The sequence below is a fragment of the Gymnoscopelus microlampas genome (assembly GCF_963454915.1).
Source record: "Gymnoscopelus microlampas genome assembly, chromosome: 15".
Taxonomy (NCBI): Eukaryota; Metazoa; Chordata; class Actinopteri; order Myctophiformes; family Myctophidae; genus Gymnoscopelus; species Gymnoscopelus microlampas.
The window spans coordinates 34,816,584-34,837,003 of NC_139952.1; the positions used below are offsets into that span (position 1 = coordinate 34,816,584).

General features: G+C 41.3%; 1 protein-coding gene across 1 annotated transcript; it reads right to left on the reverse strand.

Moving 5' to 3' along the window:
• Positions 1 to 991: 991 nt before the first annotated feature.
• Positions 992 to 16,317, reverse strand: klhl43 (kelch-like family member 43). Its single transcript, XM_084080923.1, has 7 exons — positions 16,081 to 16,317; positions 7,952 to 8,662; positions 7,632 to 7,780; positions 6,934 to 7,280; positions 5,783 to 6,082; positions 5,456 to 5,631; positions 992 to 3,201 (listed from the first exon to the last, which is right to left on the reverse strand). Exons 2-7 carry the CDS (start codon positions 8,266 to 8,268, stop codon positions 2,409 to 2,411), a joined length of 2,082 nt encoding a protein of 693 aa, XP_083937049.1. The 5' UTR covers positions 8,269 to 8,662; positions 16,081 to 16,317; the 3' UTR covers positions 992 to 2,408.
• Between the last annotated feature and the right edge of the window lie 4,103 nt (positions 16,318 to 20,420).

Sequence of the window (20,420 nt, forward strand, 5' to 3'; positions counted from 1 at the left end):
AATACTATACCCCAAAAACGACTGCCTAATTTATGCTTCATAGTAGACATAGTATGGTGAAAATAGATCTACAAGCTCACTGAGCTTGTGGATATGAAATATAGGTAATTCGACAATGAAGATCCATCTCAAATTGTGTAACGAGCAGAAATTAGTTGAACATGTTTTATATCTAAATATCAATACAAATGAACACCAAGTGAGAATTGTCTGGTCTTTGTCTTGATATAAAATATGTTAGGCTATCACCCACCGCCAAGGCAAGTGCACTCCTCTCCACTAGTCAATGATTTCTTACAATAGCTGCCTGACTATTAGGACAGATTGAAAAATAAGTTTATACTTGATGTTAACCACTTGAACCCCAGCATCCCCATTCTAGGTGGGAACATTCACCAAAATAACCGATCTACAAGCTTGTGAGTTTGTAGATTTGCAATAGTGGGCAAAGCGATAATAATATGACCTACTTGCTCCCGCGGGGGAAATTCAGTTTCATCTCAACCCAGCTGATTGCTGCCCACAAGGGGCGTGGAGCAGTTAGGGTTTAGGTGTCTTGCTCAAGGACACTTCGACCAGTCATATTCAACCCATTGCCGGCCAGGCCTGGAATCGTACAACTGGGGACTGCTTCCCCAGGCAGGCTCACCATTCAGCTATGCCGCCCCCAATTTGGTGTAGATTGAAAAAGAACGTACCAAGTACAGTGCAGTTCAGGTCTGTTTTACTAAGGTTAGAATACGTGATTTTCTTTTGTTAAAATAAGTGTTATATAGCTTTATATTCTGATAGTAATTGTTATAGACTACTGGAGTGTTTGTTCAGTTTCCCCCACTTTGAGAAACCCTGGACTAGAAGGTGCCAAACAAAATAGACTCTTGACTAGGCTATTATGGTATTCTCTTAATGTGCTGTGGCTGACATTCTGTTCCGGTGGTCTACAGTCTAAGCTGTGTCTGTTCAATACTCAAAAATAGGCAAAAAACAGGCATAGGTTTGATCAGGTTGGCTTTATTCAGTGAAACCCTCAGGCTCCAGTGCTTTAGTGTCGACTCACAAACACTAACACCTTATTGTACACCGCCTGCAGCTCCTATCGTCATGTAGGAAGAAGGAGATTTATATACAGAGGGATTTATCCAATCAAATAAGCCAGATTAGCCTAATTTCATTTCATTACATGGTTGAATGATTGATATTAACATTAACCATCACTGAGCTTCTATCTAAAGTAAACCCATCCCCATCTAGTGCTCTGTTCCCATGTGGTGGTCTGCCCTATAGAGTTTCACCAGTTCCTCATCTGGTGGAGTTCGTCATCACTTTAATTGAAAATGAGGATGGCATGTATTGAAACACAAACACAGATGGGTAGCAAACCTTTTGTGCATTGTCAATGTACAATACAGTATGTCTGCTTGTTCCATTTTCTTGCTCCACCTTTTTTTCTTTTTCTTTTCTTTTTTTGTGGTTACCTTTTTACGTTAGTCTCAATTAAATTATTATAAAATCCATTATGTTCTTTCTGGTTATAAAGCCCAGCTGTGTTGCTGATTTTACAGTGCCATCCTTTCCTGTCTCTACTGTACGTCTTTCTTCTTAATTGCACTTATAAAACATTTAAATATTGCATCAATAACGTTTTTTTTTATTTTACCATACCATCGTCTATTGACCTAGACTACCGCTGATAAATATATTACAGTACATAAGTAATACAACAAAAACACTGCATGGTCATCGTTGAATTGTTCTACATTTTGTGATAAGTGTTTCAAGTTAGTCAATGGAGAATTATTACAATTGCAGTGTTTCCAAAAAAAGACTGAATGGCTCAATTTCTAATCTTCATACATCCCGGACATTCACCCTGAAATACAGCACACTCACTTTCAGACACATATACATTAATTTTCAGAGTTTTATGAATTACACAGCAAAATCCTGTGTTAATTTAACTCTCCAAGTTAAATTAACTCTCAGGATTTTACTGTGTTTATATACCCCATCCTGGTTATGGAATACGACTGCATACGACTAAAAAGGATTCACATTTGACCAACAATTGCCAACCACACAGGCCTGTTCAACCAGCTCACTAATGTGCAGTACCTTGATCTACGTTGTACTAAACAAGCTAGTATACAGCTGTGGCTTTCTGTTCCTCTCTGCCCCGTCTTCCCTCCTCTATGCCTCCACCTGCTCTACTGCCTAAACATCTAACCAATTCCCTTTTCCATTGACCATATAGCCTCGTGTCGCAAAATAAACAATTAAAAAATAACTGGCATTATCCAGATGCCCCTGCATATCTTCCATCGCTCTTCCATATCTTTCTGTATCTAATTTCTGCACTCTCTCTAGCTCTCCACATCTCCCTTCATCTCTCTCTCCCCACCTCTCTCTGCCTAGGCGGTGATGATCTGTGATGGGGCCATGCTGTTTTCTCGGCTCCTGTTCTTGGCAGTCTGCTCCTCGCTGGCCGGGGTGTTGCGGTGCTGTTGCCTGCGTGGTGCGGGGCGAGGCGGGAGGGTCAGGGTGCAGCAAGACACTCCCACCGTAGGCTCTGGCAGGTCCTCAGCCGCGGACCAGCTGTCCGTGTTGGGGTCGTACTTCTGGACGGCCGCCTTGTAACGCTTCTCCGCTTCGTTCCACCCTCCGAGCAGGTACAGCTTCTCGGCAAACGGCGACAGCCCGGCTGTGCTCACGCCGAGGGGCAGGGGGGCACCGCGGCTCCATGTGCCGCTCTCAGGGGAGTACACCTCCATAGAGAGAACGTCGACGCGCTCGCCACCGGGCCCCAGCTGGCTCCCTCCCACCACGTACACCTTCCCACTGAGTGTGGCCGAGCAGTGCCAGCCACGGGGCGTCTCCAGGGGAGCCTTCTCGCTCCAGGAATCGGTCTCGATGTTGTAGTGCGCCACGGAGCGCGAGTAGGCGCAGTTGATATAGCCGCCTGTCACCAGGATGTCTCCGGAGGGGAGAGTGGCGCTGGAGTGGCAGCAGCGTGGCACATCCATGGGCGCGCGGATCTGCCAGGTGTTGGACGAAGGCAGGTAGCTCTCGGTGGTGGCCAGCAGGCCCTCCACGTTGCGGCCGCCGATGGCGAACAGGCGTCCACCGGTGGCGGCCAGTGAGAAGTGGGTGCGCCGTTGGCGCATGCTGGCCAGGTGGAGCCAGGTGTTGAAGCGAGGATCATACCTGGTGGAGACGAAAAACACAGAGAGAACAGAATTATTATTATTATGTGGGGTTTTGTGCCAGGTCATATAAAGGTCACACACTGGCAATGGTAAAGGTCACATCTGTTAGCTGTTGATTCTCCATGGCTTCAATGGGATGCCTTGTTGGAACAGTTGCTTTGGAAAAGAGCTTCTGCTAAGGGACAGGTCGATTTTTAAAGAAGGGTACCCCTGGAGAAAATGTATGTGCCCTGATCTAAAATGCCATGACCCTCCCTTTGACTAAAAAAAACAATCAATGACCCTCCCCAAGTGATTAAAAAAAAAAGATTAACCCTGCCCGCCTATAGGAGTGTCACGATATCATGACAATAGGTATTGTCATGATGTCAAACTGTATCGTAAGTTTTAAATAATTTTTTTAATAAAAAAAAATTTAAAAACTTTTTTTTGCCGGTGAAAGTTATAGGAGTTCTTACTGTATGGTGTATGATATCTAAATGCACAGTGTAGTGTCTGTAGTGGTAGCAGAATGGACAGTGTTCACAACTTAAATGTGGGAAACCCATTGAATCCTGGGCAGATTGAAAAAAGTTGAGTATTTGGTAGTCAGTAGTTTACAACTTTTGTCACTCTGCCCTTTTACATATTAACTACAGTGACTACACTGTTGCCTTCATCATGGGTTTTCAACTGGTGGTCCTTGGACCACTGGTGGTCCATGAAGGTATTGCATGTGGTCCCTGACCATGCATTTAGTAATGTAGGAAAGTGAAGATTTGTATAATATTTTATTTTTTATCGACCACAGGTTGAGAAACAGTATGATGTACTGTATGATGACGCATCAATGTTGTCAGTTACTTGGCAGTCGGATGTCAAGAACTTCCACAGAAATTGGAGTTAGAATTTCAGGGGAAACTGTACCGGTTTACCTGGTTGAGTCATCATTAGTAGGAAATGTGCCCATATCAATCGCATGTGCTTGCTCATACATATGTTGCAATGAATCAGTTAACATGAGTTTAATATGGAAGGTTAAGAGAACAGAATAAGGGCAACCATGGGAAAGGAATGGATCAGTGGTTCTCAATCTTTTTTGAGCTCTGCCACTAGCATATCTCAGTTAAATAATGACTGTTAAGGGCTTGATTTAATTCACCTCCAATTCAAAAAATTAAATTAAGGCCTTAAGAGTCATTATTTAATTTCAAGCTTTTTCCCCCACACCACGCCCATATCCCCCAGGTTGATTCTCAGTCAGGGTGGTGGTCCCTGGTTCATAATCAGTTGAAAACCCATGGCCTACATGTAACAAATTAGGCTATCAATTATGGCCTGATGATTCTGGTTTTACTTGTGGAGCTAGGCTGGCATCTATGCACAACTGTCCATATAGATCCAAATGAATCACATGCACAGAATTACTTCAAATGATTATGAATATCCAGTTATAAATTGGTCATTGTAACCTACCTGGTGTATGTAATTCTATGAGCAACAAAAACACTTAAAAGAGGATATCTCTGTGTTGGAAATTGGGATAATGCATCTCTCTAATATGCCTAACACCTGTTGAAGTGTTGCTTAGTTGTTCAACCACCATCGTTAAGACGCTGAATAGATTTGACTGGGTCGTTCACACTCGCTGATGGCTTGTTAACGACCGTCATTGATTCTAAACAGACCAAGATGTTACTGGATTTGAATCCTTTGTATCCTTTGAAATATAGAGGGGTCATTGACCACTGCTCTGCTGTACTAAAGAGGTATATAAAAAACGTTTTTTATATAGTATTTTATCAATTCAAAATTGCATGACCCTCCCTTGGATTCAAAGTAAAATTAGCTGACCCTCCCTTGTACTAAAATTAGTAAGGCATGACCCTCCCCTATTTTCCTCCAGGGACCCCCTTCTGTAAATTTCGACTGGTCCCTAAATGCCCTAAATATGTATGTGTATATGCACAAAAAGTCTGTTATGTATCTATTAATGATTAATAGATACATAAAATAAGTATATAGGGTTTAAGTGGTTAATAATTAACCACTTAAACCCTATATACTTCAGTTGACAGGGTTCCCCTTCTTTTCCCCCTCTACACCGAATCTCTGCAGGAAATAGCCTATTTATTTGTAGATCTTCTTTTTGTTTGCCTATCATGACATGCCCAGAATAGGGATGCTGGGGTTCATGTGGTTAAGTATTTAATTTCATTACATTCACAAAATATTTGGCTGAACGGCCCCCTTTAGAAGCTGTGTTCAGGTACCTGCTGAGGGTGCTGACGGCGTGCTTGGCCTGATTACGTGCATCGTTCTGGTCCTCTCCTCCAGCCACGTACAGGAAGCCGTCCATTACAGCCACACACTGGTTGAAGCTCTTGGCAGGAAGCTGGGACAGGTGGCGCCAGGTAGCTCCGCCCTCACGGGGGTCCCTCCACAGCACCTACAACATACAGGTGTCAATGGTTAGTTTTTGTGAGAGCAGGTCACAACTAAGAGTGTTTTTATGTGTCTGTTTGTAACGGTGACACAGTGTTTAATTCACTTAAATGAATCAAACGCCATCCCTTCCCTCTGTGACTCGCAACACTCACCTCACGGCTGAGGGCACGCTCGGTGATAGCAGGGCGACCTCCGATCGTGAGCAGGGTCTGCTGCCCACCGCGAACCTGTGTGCGTCGAGACTGCAGGGTGTTCTGCTGGTAGGGTAGCAGGTGGTAGTTCATGGCATCCACCATCAGGCGGTGACACTGAGGGTCCAGCATCATGCGGGCCACGGGCTGGATCTGGCTCACCAGCTCGCTGGCTGGGATGGTCTCAAAGCGCACGTGGGACAGGAGCTCTGCGGCGTGAAGCTGCCGCTCCGGCTCAAAGTCCAGCCACTTCATGGCCAACTGCACATGGAGAGGAATGTTTTGTACATGAATGTTGTATAGACAATACAAACTTATTATATACAATCTTGTTGGTGCGAACATGACAATCAATGTCCATAGAAGGCATTTATTCCACTGAACTGGCGGCTCGTCTGATTACAATCTAATAATATATATATCAAATATATGAATTATGTTAGTGCTGCAATGACAGACTGACATTTGGAGCTGTTTATAAATACAGCTATCGCCACTTCCCTATTTCCTTGGCCTCTTCTTGGCTATTTGAGTCTGTGACGGTGTCATTTATAAACAAGTAATCCTCATACAGTACAGTGAGTTATATTGGGGGGACTTCTGTTCACATTTACACTGCAGGTGACTGGCTTGGGTTCATGCATCTGTGCTTTGCTCCCAAGAGCTGACCACAAGGTCTGTTTTTAGGTCCGGCTGGAAATAGCCTTGGCTTTGGTTGCAGAGAGGTCGGACTGGTCTTGGATATGTTACTAAAAGTGATGGTAGGCTGTGGAGTAAAGGGAATCCCTGGCAGCTGTTTCTTCTCTGAGAATGTTTCAATATATTAGTTTCTAATACTGTACATACAACGGATAAGAAAGCTAGGGGTTTATATATACAGCCAAATGTAGTTAAATATAAATAGCTGACTGAGCTTGTGCGCTTAGCATTATTTTGTATTGGAATAATACTGGCAAAAAACATGGTACAAGACTTTCGCTTGAAGGGCATCTACATCTTGACTTGACTGAATGGGCCCTAAAACTGCTGTAATTAGAAATACTAAAATGTAAAACATTGAACTATCCCTCTAACCCCAATTCTATGACCTTTGACCTAGAAGTTACACCAACCTGGAAGGCGGTGACCTCAGAGGGCATAATCAGGGTGTCATCCTTCAGGAAGGCACTGATCTGTTCCAGGGTGAGCTGGGTAAACAGCGGCGTCTCGCTGAATGCCATGAAGTTCTCCAGGACGAAGCGGCGAGCGGCATCGTGCACGGGCAGCAGGCCGTAGGCGGCGGCGATGTTCCAGATGTAGACGCATGTCTGTACGTTGAGCTCAGCTAGGAGGAAGTCCATGCACATCTTGAGGAGCTGCGGGATCTGCAACGTGGCTGCTGCTGAGACGGTGCAACCGATGGTGTACAGGGACATGTGGACCCGTCCCAGGTAGGCAAACGTAATCACATTGGCCAGCCCTAGAGGTATGGAGGGATTAAGGGGAGTAAGAGATAAGAAGGAGTCACTGGATCACTCATCAATGAACAGGAGTTTTCTCCGTATGTTTAACAGTCAGCCAAAGCTAGGTCCATTGTGGACATGGGAGATAAAGTTTCAGTCAGGCTTACTCCATCACAGATTCATAAATGATGGAGAAATATTTCAATGAGATGAGTGAGATAAGTTGATGGATAAATATGTTGGACATACGGATGGATGGATGGAGTGATCAATTGAACAAATGGTGTCAATGACAAACACATTGTGGGATATTGTAAATTTGTATTCTTCTTGCGTAGTTGACTTTAAATGTTTTTGAGTAGTCCTACCGAGAGGGGAGAGGGAGGGCAGCTCCAGGCGCTTCATTCCTGGATCCTTGGCCAGGATCTCCCTGAAGTACTGGCTGACCGATGAGATGACCAGCTTATGGACGTCAAAGGCTTTGGTCTTACAGGCCAGCTCCAAGTCAGTGAGGAATCTAAAGAGCGGAGAGGAGAGGAGAGGAGAAAAAAGAGAGGAAAGGAGACAATGAATGCATACAAAAGAAGCAACTCCCAAGAAAAAATAACCTTAATGGGAAAAGAAGGGATGAAACCTCACAAGAGGGATAACTGCTCCAATACACTGTACAGTAGATAACAACCCCTACCTCTCCTGACGCATCTTGCTCAGCTCCTCCAGGAGGGCGTTGCCATGCAGGGGACGGGTCAACTCGCTGCCCAGGCCCAAGCCTCTCTCACCAGGCTTGATGACGGGCGGGGGCAGGGGCAGGTTGAGGCTGTTGAGCTGAACGATGTCCAGCGCTGCCATCTGCTCGATCTTCTTCGCCACAGATTCCACGACCACCACGCCATCGCCACGGCTTTCTACCTTCAACATGGGCATGGTGCTGGTTTCCACGGCCACCTGAGCGATGGCGTCTGCAGCAACCTTCTTGGGACGTGAGGCCTTCTTCTTAGGGGCCATGGTGTTTGGTTGTTGTGGTATAAGCTAACTTAGATGAGGTAAAGGCTATCTTAGACACAGTGGGTATTTTCCTTAAGTTATGGTAGTTGAAGTTTGATTGTCGACAGACAGGGGCTCTAGCTCACTTGCAGGTTGTCCAACTAATCAACAAAGTCTCACGACTGACTGTTTCCTGATACTGAGAGACTGAAGTACTGACTTCCTTTCACTGACAGAAAACAAAACACAAGCACTCAGCTACTGACCTTCACTGAATCAGAAGGTAAGAACAGACAGACGGACAGACAGACAGACTGACAGAGAGAAGTATACACATTCACAGACACACAGGTGTTTGAAGATGGTGGGAATCTTGGTTGGTAGATCAGTTTCAGTGCAACGCAGCACACAACACCTGGAAAGAGTGCAGAGTGGAGAAAGGTTTTGAGTATTTCTTTTTGCAAAGTACAGTTAACAAAGTGTCGCTGATTTAACAGCACTCATTGTGCAAACGTTCACCAGTGATCCTGCTCAATTGAAGGTCTATTTGAGTGAAGAATGTGATCTAATTGTTGGCTGATGACATCATCATTGCTTGTTCAAAAATGTTTTGTTGTGTAATTTGAATCGGCACACCTTGCTTTAAATACACTATCATTCTCTCTTCTCCTTTTCTCACCATTCTTTTTCTCGAGAACTTTTCATAGTAATAGTGCTTGATAAATAAAATAAAAAACATCTAGGCTGCTGTGGACACATCAAACCCATTAACTAGTTTACAAGTCTTGCATGTCCCTCCTGTCTCTCTGCCCTTGATTTCCTGTCTCTCTACACACGGTCTTGTCTGGATAAAGCATAAAAATGCCAAAAATAAATCTTTAAAAAAGAGAAAGGGGGCTTGGTTGTATGACTGACAGGTGCGGGTGCCTGTTGGGGTCTTCCAGAAATGGACGAGAGTCAGGGTCAGGTTTGTGGTTGATCAGCAGCACTACATACATGTGGCCTGGTAGTCGTGCTCTCACACACTGTGTATTTCAGCCACAGAGCAACTGTGGAATCTTATTCATGCTTGCAATGGACCACTGTTGGCAACCTCTAACGGGTCATTGCAAATGGAAAACTAATGGGAAGCATAAGGTCATATCTGATTAAATGGACAAACCGGACATTTTCTTTATGATCTGGGAAATAAAAAACGCAAGGAAGAGAAATATTAAATCAGAGGGTTTAATACCCACCAGAATTCATTTCTAAATAATTGGTTGTCAAAATGTCACATTAGTAAGTGTTTGTCAATAGAATGTTGTCTCTCAGTCTCCAGACATAACAACATATAGCTTGCCCACGTCTGTTGTTTTATAAACATGAAATGTCTTAGTAATGCTACTAGAGGAAAGCTACAAGTGCTGAAGATCATTTTTATATTATTGTATAGAAAAATCCACTGCATAAATACAAAAGTTTGTTTGGCCTCTTTTACAGACTTCAACATAGAATGTACTATGATTAATAAAACTTAAAATTGCATGATAGATTACTGACTGGCCTCCAATTACTCTGATAACTGGTAATATACTAAGTACTCCTACAACGTCATAGTACAGTACATAGTGCAACTGGTACTGCACTAGTCAATCCTTTGGTCACCTCTCTTCCTGATACAGGAAGAGAAGGACAGACAAGAAGTTCAGATATAACATAAATCATGAAAACCATTAAAGGAAAGCTCAGGAAGAAATACATTCACCTACATGCTTATTATTTTAAGTAACCTATCCACTCAAGCAAATATGTAAGATGTGGTGAAAGTGTTACATATTGCACAATTTATAATCTAGTGTAGTTGTATTGTCTCCCTGACACATCATATTTTAATTACAAGCCTTGTCAGTGAGTAGCTGTATTGTGTACATCATTTATTTACTATTTGTTGTTTGTCTGGATTATATGTGTGGAAGTATAATTTGATCTTGGATCTGGCATCCATTCAAACAAGTATCTACTACTGTTTGTTTGTTTGTTTGTTTGTTTGTTTGTTTGTTCACTTAGTTTGATGGTTTCAAACATTTCCAGCATTTTCACAGTTACACTAATCTTTAATCTTTCAAACAGACTGATTATGTGTAAAACATATTATATCTTATACAGCTATATAGATAGGTATAGTTCTATATTAGTATTATAGAGTATTTAGGTCACCAGACTGAAATATAGGCACTTACTGTATGTCATCTCTTGACCTTTTGGATTGAGTTATATTCACTAAATATTGCCTCACACAGTTCTGGTTATCATCTCCTCCATGTTACAGTATATCTCCTATGCCCAACAGAGGTATTTTTCTGCCATGGTCCAGTGTGTTGTGCTGTTATATTTGCTTGTGCATTGGGGGTGGGGTGGATCCTAGTATAGTGTCTGACAGAACAGCTGTGCCTCCTATCAAGAAGCTTGGTCCCAGATATTTCTCAGGTCTAATGAGTTGTGTGAGGGTTATTTTCATGTGACTGAATCACTGGCTTAGCAAGTGCTTTTGTTTGTTTGGCAGATCACTATGGCTCTCATCTATGCTTCAGTACAAATAGAGAATTTGTACTGGCACCTTAATAAAAAAGGCTTTAATTGTGGGCAATGATTTGCAGGATTTACAGTATTAATTAACACATCGGAAGGCATGTACCTACAGGTAATAATACTATTAGCATACACTCCTGAATATGACTATCGTGTGCACAAATGTAGTGTTTGTACCCAGATATCGTTGTTACAAACTAATATGTAGACCTACATTATGTATTAAGGATATGTTTTATTGATTTTATTGAATACTAATGCAGTTTTTCATAAATTGTAAATAAATTACAATAAGGACTTGATGGAGAAAAATGTCATCATGGATTACAATGATGTGATGAGTTGATACTGCAACTTTTTTGTAGAAGGTTAAAAACAGGATTACATTTCTCTTAGGTTTGATAGCTTTTATTAGAGGTGTTTTGTAGATCAGGGTCACTCAAATACATGTTCCTCATCATCTGTGTGCTTTCTACCTCACTTCTATCTAGTGGCAGTGCAGTCAGAGCCAAACAGTGAAATATTAGCCCACTCTCAGCACATGTTTTTAATGTCTTCTTCTCTCGTTTGCCATTTGACCCAGTGGATCACTTGTTTTACAGGGGCCATGGCAAGGACAACTTGCTGACAACATGTAATGGAGACCAAAACACAGACCTGTTCACTTTTTTCCCCTAGTTTTCTTTGGCAAAGAAAATCTTCTCTCATCAATACTTTTTGTTCCCATTCTCTATCAGTTGATGATATAACAAGGTTGCAAGGTTATCACTGCCATTGGAGATTATGGTTTCACTTTCAAGGTTTTGATGGCGTATTGCGACATCTTTGGTAGCTCATATTCACTATGGCCTCTCACTAACTCTCGGGGTGAGCTCCACTTCTTTATATGACACCAGCAGCAGCTGTCACTCTCGTCCTGTCCCAAATCTCCCCACAGCCTCTCCATGTGTGGAACGACCTCCTTCATAAGTCCCCCTGCCGGCTGTCGCACGAAACAGTGGGTTATTTAAAAACACCCAAGTTCATACTCAGTGGCGTAAAGTAACTCAGTACAATTACTCAAGTACAGTACTTGTGTACAATTTTGAGGTATGTTTTACTTTACTGTGGTATTTCCAATACTTTTACTTTTACTCCACTACATCTCAGAGGCAAATATTTTACTTTTACTCCACTACAATTATTTAAAAACTTTAGTTACTAGATAGATAGATAGATAGATAGATTTTTATTATAGTGTCCTGCACCACATGATGCCCAGCCCGCACAGGCTTATAAGACACTCACACAATGTACATATACACCAAGATACACCACAAACAGAATACATAAACATTTTGATTGTCCAAGTTGTGGGTTACGGGTACATCGTCCTCCACCTCAACTGCCATGCTTTCTCTATGAATTTTCCTAAAACAAAAACTTCCTTATTGAACAGCCAACTTAACATATAACATTCAGACATCCAAAACAAATCTGGATTCCCATCCTGCATTTTTTCAAATAAAGAATTTCGTACATCATTGTACAGTGGACAGTGAAAAACAAAATGAACCTCATCCTCCACAACTCCCAGGTCACAAAGAACACACAATCGCTGCTCCTCAGGAATGCCAGTATATCTACCCACCTCAACTGCCAGAGGTAATGCACCAGATCTTAACTGGGCACAGAGAGACCTCTGTCCTCTCTTTAGATTGAATGCAACATAAGGTTCAGTGATATAATTCTCTTTATATTGAACATAATTTCTTAACTTTGCTTTTTTCCAAATGTCCAGCCTCCATTGCTCCTGATGTAATATTGATAATTTATGTTTGACTGTATTTTCTAAATTCTACAAAGTAACTAGTTACTAGTTACTAGTTACTTTGTAGAATTTGATTATTATTACAAAACATACATTACCCACTTCAGCCCTATATACATTGCGGCTATTTGAAAATAGCCGATGCGACGCATTGTGAGCTTGTAGATCTGCTATTTTCAAAAGATTTTTATACATTTGAAAACTTGTGAATTGGGACATTCTGCATAAAGAGTACTTTTACTTTTGGTACTTTAAGTACATTTTTAGACCAATGCTTTTGTACTTTGACTCTTACTTGTAAATAAGTATTTCTGCATTGCAGTATTGATATTTTTACTTCAGTAAAAATGTGAGTGCTTTTTCCACCACTGTTCATACTGTAGATCGACAGAATGAGGAAGTGGTGTCAGAAAATCAAACACAACCCAGAGTGTAACTATATCTCTGAGAGTATAGAAATATGCAGATTTGCAGATCAATTTTAACACTCTCAGATTTAAGGCTAATTTATACATCGTCATACGAGAGTTTCGCTCGCTGAGGCATTTTTTTTTGTTGACAATCTGTTATTTTTGGCAAGCGACACTGTCATATAAGTATAGACATTTAGGCTTGACATTTAACACTTTTTTTGCTGTGTATAAGAGAGTACAGAGACTTTATGACAAGTGTTTGTATAAATGACACACTGTAGTTGTGGTTAAATTAATAATAATTTGGTCCAGCTATATAGGTGTATAGTTCTATATTAGTATTATAGAGTATTTAGGTCACCAGACTTAAATATGAGTCACTGAATGAGTCATTGAATATTAGTCACTGTATATATATTGTCCTCTGCATTAACCCAGTAACAGGAGCAGTGGGTGCTGGGTGGGGGGTGGGGGGGGTGGCAGCACCTGTGGAGCAGTTGGGGGTAAGTGTCGTGCTCAGGGACACTTCGACACATAGACTAAGGCCGGGAGGCAAATCGGGGACATCTACCCATTCAGCAATGGCCACCCCATACTTTCTGATATAGCATGGTTTGTTTTTTTGTCATACATTTTCTCGGGATGTTGAAATTATGGTTGCTGGATGAGATTGCTGCTTAGGAAGCTGGGAATAAAAAAGTACACAACACTGGGAATATTATTGGCTAAGGACAGTGGGGTAAACACTGAACAGGCTTGGCATGCAGTGTGCCTTTTGGAATTACAGAAGAGACCACACACCAGTTTAGGTAAGCTGGTATCTTTTCTGTTTGTTTTTGTTTAGACTTGACACAACTTCAGCAGCAACAGTTGAATAGATATACTTTCGGAACAATTTGAGAAGGGAAACCGGATATTGCAACTGTTGGATGACATCATATCTAGAAAAACGCCTGTTTTTATTTGGAATTCAGATTTTTTTTTATAACAACTCCCAGATTTATGGACTTGGATACATGGTATCTGCATGGACCTTTAGGTCCTGGTACAGTACTTACAAATTACACAAAAGCTCACATAAGCTTTGTTGAGGTAAATACATGAATTAAATTAAAGCCTGTGGCCCTCTGCAATGAATCTTTAAGTCACAAAATGAAAGGCAAGAATATTGAAAGCTGTCGCTTCAAAGGTGAAAATCAAATGAAAGCGCACAGTGGAGGTGAAAAAATGAAAGAAGAACGTGATGTGAAGCTCAATCAAGCTCCATCAGAGGAGGGATGTGGAAAATTGTCAGACATCCCAGGCATAGGATTTTCAAATGCATCTTAATAGCGCTAAGATACAGTTTGAGAAATATGGCCCCAGGCTAGGGACACACAGTCCGGGGTAAGTAAACAATCCCAGGTGCCAGGAACAATGATCACTTACAGCCCTGCGAACAGCTGTTGTTTACTGTCAGTCTATCTAATGTACTTCGAAGCATTTCAAAACACAGTTCTAACATGACAGGAGAATGATAAGATGTGGGAGCTTCCCCCACACACACACACACACACACACACACACACACACACACACACACACACACACACACACACACACACACACACACACACACACACACACACACACACACACACACACACACACACACACACACACACACACACACACACACGCACACACAATGCCGACTTATGTCCTTTCCACCACCTGCATCCAGTGCCAGGTTGCCAATAACAGAATTCCTCTGCCTATCTCAACAGGGTATTTATAGGTGCTGACTCTGACTCTGTGTGTGTGTGTGTGTGTGTGTGTGTGTGTGTGTGTGTGTGTGTGTGTGTGTGTGTGTGTGTGTGTGTGTGTGTGTGTGTGTGTGTGTGTGTGTGTGTGTGTGTGTGTGTGTGTGTGTGTGTGTGTGTGTGTGTGTGTGTGTGTGTGTGTGTGTGTGTGTGTGTGATTGTGTGTTCCTTTTTATGTATGTCTATTTAAAGCTAAGTGTAGAAATTAGTTAGGTGGCACTACCATCTCTGATGCATTTTAGTGAACACAGCCATTCAATGTTTCCATTCATGCTTAATTTGACAGTGACCTAAAATGAGGAAACATAAAAAACTGTGTTTGAGTTGACAGCAAAATGGATCAAGGATCAAGCACATAATCTGATTCCAGATCAGTTACAGTCAATATGTACGTGTAATCAGTAATTGTAAAGTGTATCATGATTTTAAATCAGCCAATTTAAATCAGCCACTTTATTTTGGTAGGAGAGTGTATAGGTAGCTGGGAAGCTGATCGAAGAAAGGGGAGATAACATGCAATCCAGGTCTCCACTCTCCAGACAGAATTGTACCGGGGACGTTGCAGTGGTGGACAGTCTGTTCAGCTAATGGTGTTCCCCAACCCGACATGTTAAAGTCAGTTATAGTACTGTGTATGAGATTAGATTCAAGTTTTTGATCATTTATAAACTGAACTGAACCTGAAGTGTGAACTCAAGCATGAGGTAAAATATCTGATGACGGGCAAGAGGGCCTCAGTCATCCAGGACAGTGTTTCTCAATTGCTTTCACGCTGTGACCTTCATTTTGAATTAACTATGAAGCCCACACTTAATTCTATATTGAAGAATGCAATATTCCTGTTGTATTTTTCTGTGTGATTCTGTGACCCACTTTTGAGTCCAAACTCACTGGTTCAGAACCAGAGCCAAATCTTCAGTGTGTACAATTTACAATTTAGACATTTAGCAGACACTCTTATTCAGAGTTACTTTTTAAGCACTAAAGTGTATCTTTAATTAAGAATCTATTCAGTTAAACTAACACTGGGGATTTTGCTGTGGACACAGGTAGATTTCAAACCAATTTCAAACTTTGCCTGTGACTTATCAGGCCATTTTGGGTCCCAATCAACTGGTTGATTGGGACCCAAAGTTGAAAGTTATTGTTTTATTGTTTTGTTCAACAAGCCAATTTAATCCATGGTCTAGTATGCAGTAAACACATTTGCAGTAAACAGAGTAAATATTTGATTTACCTTCCTTTCTCTGCTCACTGGGTTTTCTTTCTCCTGTTCCTTTCCTTGTCTTTCTCAGTTTCTCTCTCTTTAACGCTTTGCTTTCTTTGTTACTTCACTTTGTTGATGTGTTTTTGTCTCACAGGTGTCTCTCTGTTGCTCTTTTCCTTGTCCTTCTGTCCTCCGTCCGTCTGTCAGAGTGCTGTGTGGGTCGGTGTTTGAGGGGGACCAAGGCTCCCAACCAGGGCTATGAAACTTGAGCCACTCCTGCCCCCACTCAGCGGAATCCACAGTGTTAATTTAACTCTGAGAGTGTAAATATGGACCTGCAAGGATCTATTTTCACACTCTCAGAGTTAAAGTAACACTGAGAACTTTGCTGTGTACTCTCATTCCACCAGTGCTCTGTCAGTTTCCAGCATCCACCTCCATTTCCTAATACAGGCAGCCCTTGCACCCTCCCCTCCAAAAATATCCCATAGGAGGCCAAGCTACCCAATCACTGCTGCTCACACCAGGGTTATTATAGTTTACTAAAATGAAATAACGAAAACAAGAATTTAAAACCCATTTTAGTTAACTGAAATAAAAATAAAAAACAAAAAAATTGATAACCAACTGAAACGGTACTGTCTGTTCATATAACTTACTTAAAGATAGGGTAAGTGAAATTTTGTTGTTATTTTTTTGTCAAAAAGTTTAAGTACTATAGTATATTCTGATAGTATTCATTGCTATAGAGCGTTTGTTCGGTCACAGGGGTCTCTCCAGCTCTTTAGTAAACTGAAATGCATTTTCTGTTTAACTCAATTTCTGCCAATCACGCATAAATGCGATCTATTAAATAGCGCACTTGGCCGCCAAGATCGCATAAATACGTTCTATTGAAAAAATTGAAAATATATATATTTTTTTTTTCAATTTGACCCAAAGACCAAGGAGATATGATTTTTCGAAGATCTAGACTCCTATCCACTTCCTTGTTAACTCAAAACTTTAAAATTCTGTATCTCGGCTCCTGAGTACAAGCAAAAAAATCTGAAATAATTAGGGCAGGCTAAGTGTAAAGAGCTGGGGAGACATGGAGACTCCTTTTACTGAAGAAACACTCTAATAGCAATGAGTATCAGAATATAGAGCTATTTAACACTTATTTTAACAAAGGTAAATTACCCTACCTTTAAAGTAACTAAAATCATAAATGTCCATAGTTTTAGTATTTTTCAGTATCCAATATTTTTCTTATAGTGAAAATAGCTTCAGCTTGTAGATCAGCTATGTTCGCTGAGATTTTTCTGAGCTTTTTGAATCTCGCCCCTGACTACCCCATATTACAATAAAAAACTAAAACACTTTTGGTGCTCGGCTCTACTGGAACTAACTCTAAACCTAATAAAAACGAAGCCTTTTCAAAAACTAAACTAAACCATCTTTGTGAAAAACCAGTGTCAAAAAAAAAAACTATCAGTGTCATTTAAGTTAACTCTCAACTTTTTATTTTTTGACTAAACATATATGTCATGCTATTTTATGGGAGCTTGGGGGTCCTTGATAATATTTCATTCCTCCAGAAAACTGTCATTAATTCAATAGTAAAGTACCCAACTGCCTATCTAGTCAGACTGACTGAGAGGGCCATCAGATGGCCTAAACCACAGACCACAAACACCTACTGTCTGCACTTCTCCTATTCGATGCCCAAAATGAGCTCTCATTTTTGGCATGACAGCCACCATAGCCATCATACAGCAGGCTGCCTGGAAGTCACCCTGAACAAAAGTGGACACTGCACAATATTGAATAAATGTTAAAACAACAACAACAACACAGTTTTTGTAAATAGATAAAGTACTTTGATAACCGGCACTGCACTTATCATATGTAGTGAAGGCAATAGTGACCTTAACTTTTGACCTCTGACCACCAAATTCGAATCACTTCATCCTGTGGATGGATGTTCACAAGGCCGGGACGTTCAGACGGACATGCATATGGACGGACATACTGTATGTACATATGGACGTTCGTATGACCACAGCTTTCGCCGGCAGAGGCATAATAAAAACAATAAGTCTTTAAACAATCAGGCAAAAGGACCCCTTAGCTGAGAGAGAGACGAAGCAGGGACTATTGGGTTTATTGCCAGTATAATTCCAATAAAAAATAATGTTACACTTGACTGTATATATAAACCCCTAGCTTTCTTATCCATTGCTCGTATTAGAAACTAATATATTGAAACGTTCTCAGAGAAGAAACAGCTGCCAGGCTTTCAAAACTAGTTTATCACATTTAGCTGATTGTCTCATCAATATCTGTAAGACTGTTGAGAGATTTGAGAGATTGGAAGTATTCATTCACACATGTGTTTCTTTTAAGTATATGGGTTGCCTCCAGGTTATTCAGCAACTTTTATGGCATCATATAGATTCATTTAACAGCACTATCATCAGTTGTTGTGTAAATGTTTTAGCTTGTTTTGTTATACTTTATCTTTGCAAATAAGATGAATTATGTTAATATACATTTTCAGACATTCATTTTTTGGGGGGCAAAACAAGACATTCCTATCACACACAAATTTGCCCCCATCCGCCTGTAGAATCTCTGTAGACCCCCTGTTGAAGACCCATGTTTAGACAGTTGCTGTAGGCAGCACCAGTGCACCACCATCAGGATTATTAGCCCACAATGCCAGTTGAGGAAGAAGAAAGTTTTGCTTATTTCCATGGATTGGAAAGGCAGATTTCCAGGCAGAAGATAGAATAACCCAAATACAAGAGAGGTATACTGGGCTGGCAACTAAGTTCTGCCTGGCCACTGACCCACTGACTGTGTAGGTTAATGTGGTCCAATTAGCGACTGTGGGTCAAAGGGCTGCGAAAGTGAGAAACCTGTAGGCCTATCATAGGCCTGATTAACTGATTGATGAACAGATGAACTGATTTAATTATAGCATTGGTTAATCAACAACCCATTAACACCTTGAGTGTCACTCAACTCAGCCCAGGTGATTACCTGGACAGGAGGATATGTGTAGCAGTTGTGACGGTGGGGAGGGCGAGGGGAAGAAGCGCAGCACACAAGGCTGCCAAGCACAGTCACTCAACACAACATGACGACAAGGAGAGGGACAAAGAGAAGAAGACTGGAGGAAGTGACGGTGAGTGTTGCGTTACTCTGTAGTGTGTGTGTGTGTGTGTGTGTGTGTGTGTGTGTGTGTGTTTCATGCAAGCCTTATTAAACATTTTGGTGGTTCTCAAACCTCTTCATACCAAGGACCCATACATTTATATGTATTTGGCCGCCTTCCCCCATTTGAAAATATTTTGTGCCAGGGACCCTATAGAGGATATGCGCATGCTTAAAGTGAATGGCACATCGAGTGGCAAATCGAGTGGCAAAGAAACATGCAAAATGAGTTAAACATTGTTTAATGTTGTTTAATGCAATAAGATATTACTTTTCTGTTTGGATGCATGGGCTGTCAAGGCCAGAAAGTATTTTTTTGACACTCAGTAGGCATTCCTGCATAACGTCCGGGTTTGATGATGATGTCACACGCATATCCTCTATACAAGATGTTTAAATAAAATAAAATCAAGATTATGTAATTTTCTTTTGAAGTTTGAGTAAGCTGTGTGATCCCATGTATTTAAAAAAGGGGTCAGGGCCCAGGGGTTAAGGGGTTAAGGGGAGTCCAGTCCAGTTCAGACTGTTCTGCTGTGCTGAGCTGCTCTCGGGGTAATCATCAATCATGAGGCTTCCTTAAGAAATATAACTATACATTTAATTTACTTTTGAAATGCAATTTGGGCCAATTATTTTTACTCCCTTTAAAAGTGAGCAATTTAAAAATAGCAACGTTGCATTTTCCCCATATGAACATACAGTTGTCCCTTTTTGTCAGCTGTTGCATGACGTAGTTCCGTCAATCTGATCTGTCACCTCCAGGCAGGCAGGAGGAAGGACCAGTGTTGCCATGTCGGCTTATTATAAGCGACTTTGGACTTGTTTCTGTAAAGTTGCTTGTAAATATTGGTTAGTTGCGGGTTGCGTTTTTTTTTGGCTCGTTTCCTAAATGTCGTTTAAACCAGTGGTTCTCAAACATGTTCAAGACAAGGACCCCACATTAATATGTATTTGTCTGCGGTCCCCCGTCTGAAAATATGTTATGCCAGGGACACACCCAGATTTGTGTTGTTAAAATGTTTCAAAAACATACTTTCAGGTTTCTTGAAAATGGCAGATCTAACATGCTAGATCGGCTATTTTCAAATAGCCAACGTCTCACGTTTAAAGGGCGACGGGCTCGCTTCTTTGGGTCTCGTTTTCATAGACCATGGTTGCTTGTTTATCTC

Bases quoted from the DNA above. Each gene is read 5' to 3' on its own strand.
- klhl43 (XM_084080923.1), bottom strand. From the start codon at position 8,268: ATGGCCCCTAAGAAGAAGGCCTCACGTCCCAAGAAGGTTGCTGCAGAC. The intron at 6,083-6,933 runs GTTGGTGTAACT...CTCCATGTGCAG, and splicing joins CTGAGGTCACCGCCTTCCAG to TTGGCCATGAAGTGGCTGGA. The intron at 3,202-5,455 runs GTACCTGAACAC...CGTCTCCACCAG, and splicing joins GCCGTCAGCACCCTCAGCAG to GTATGATCCTCGCTTCAACA.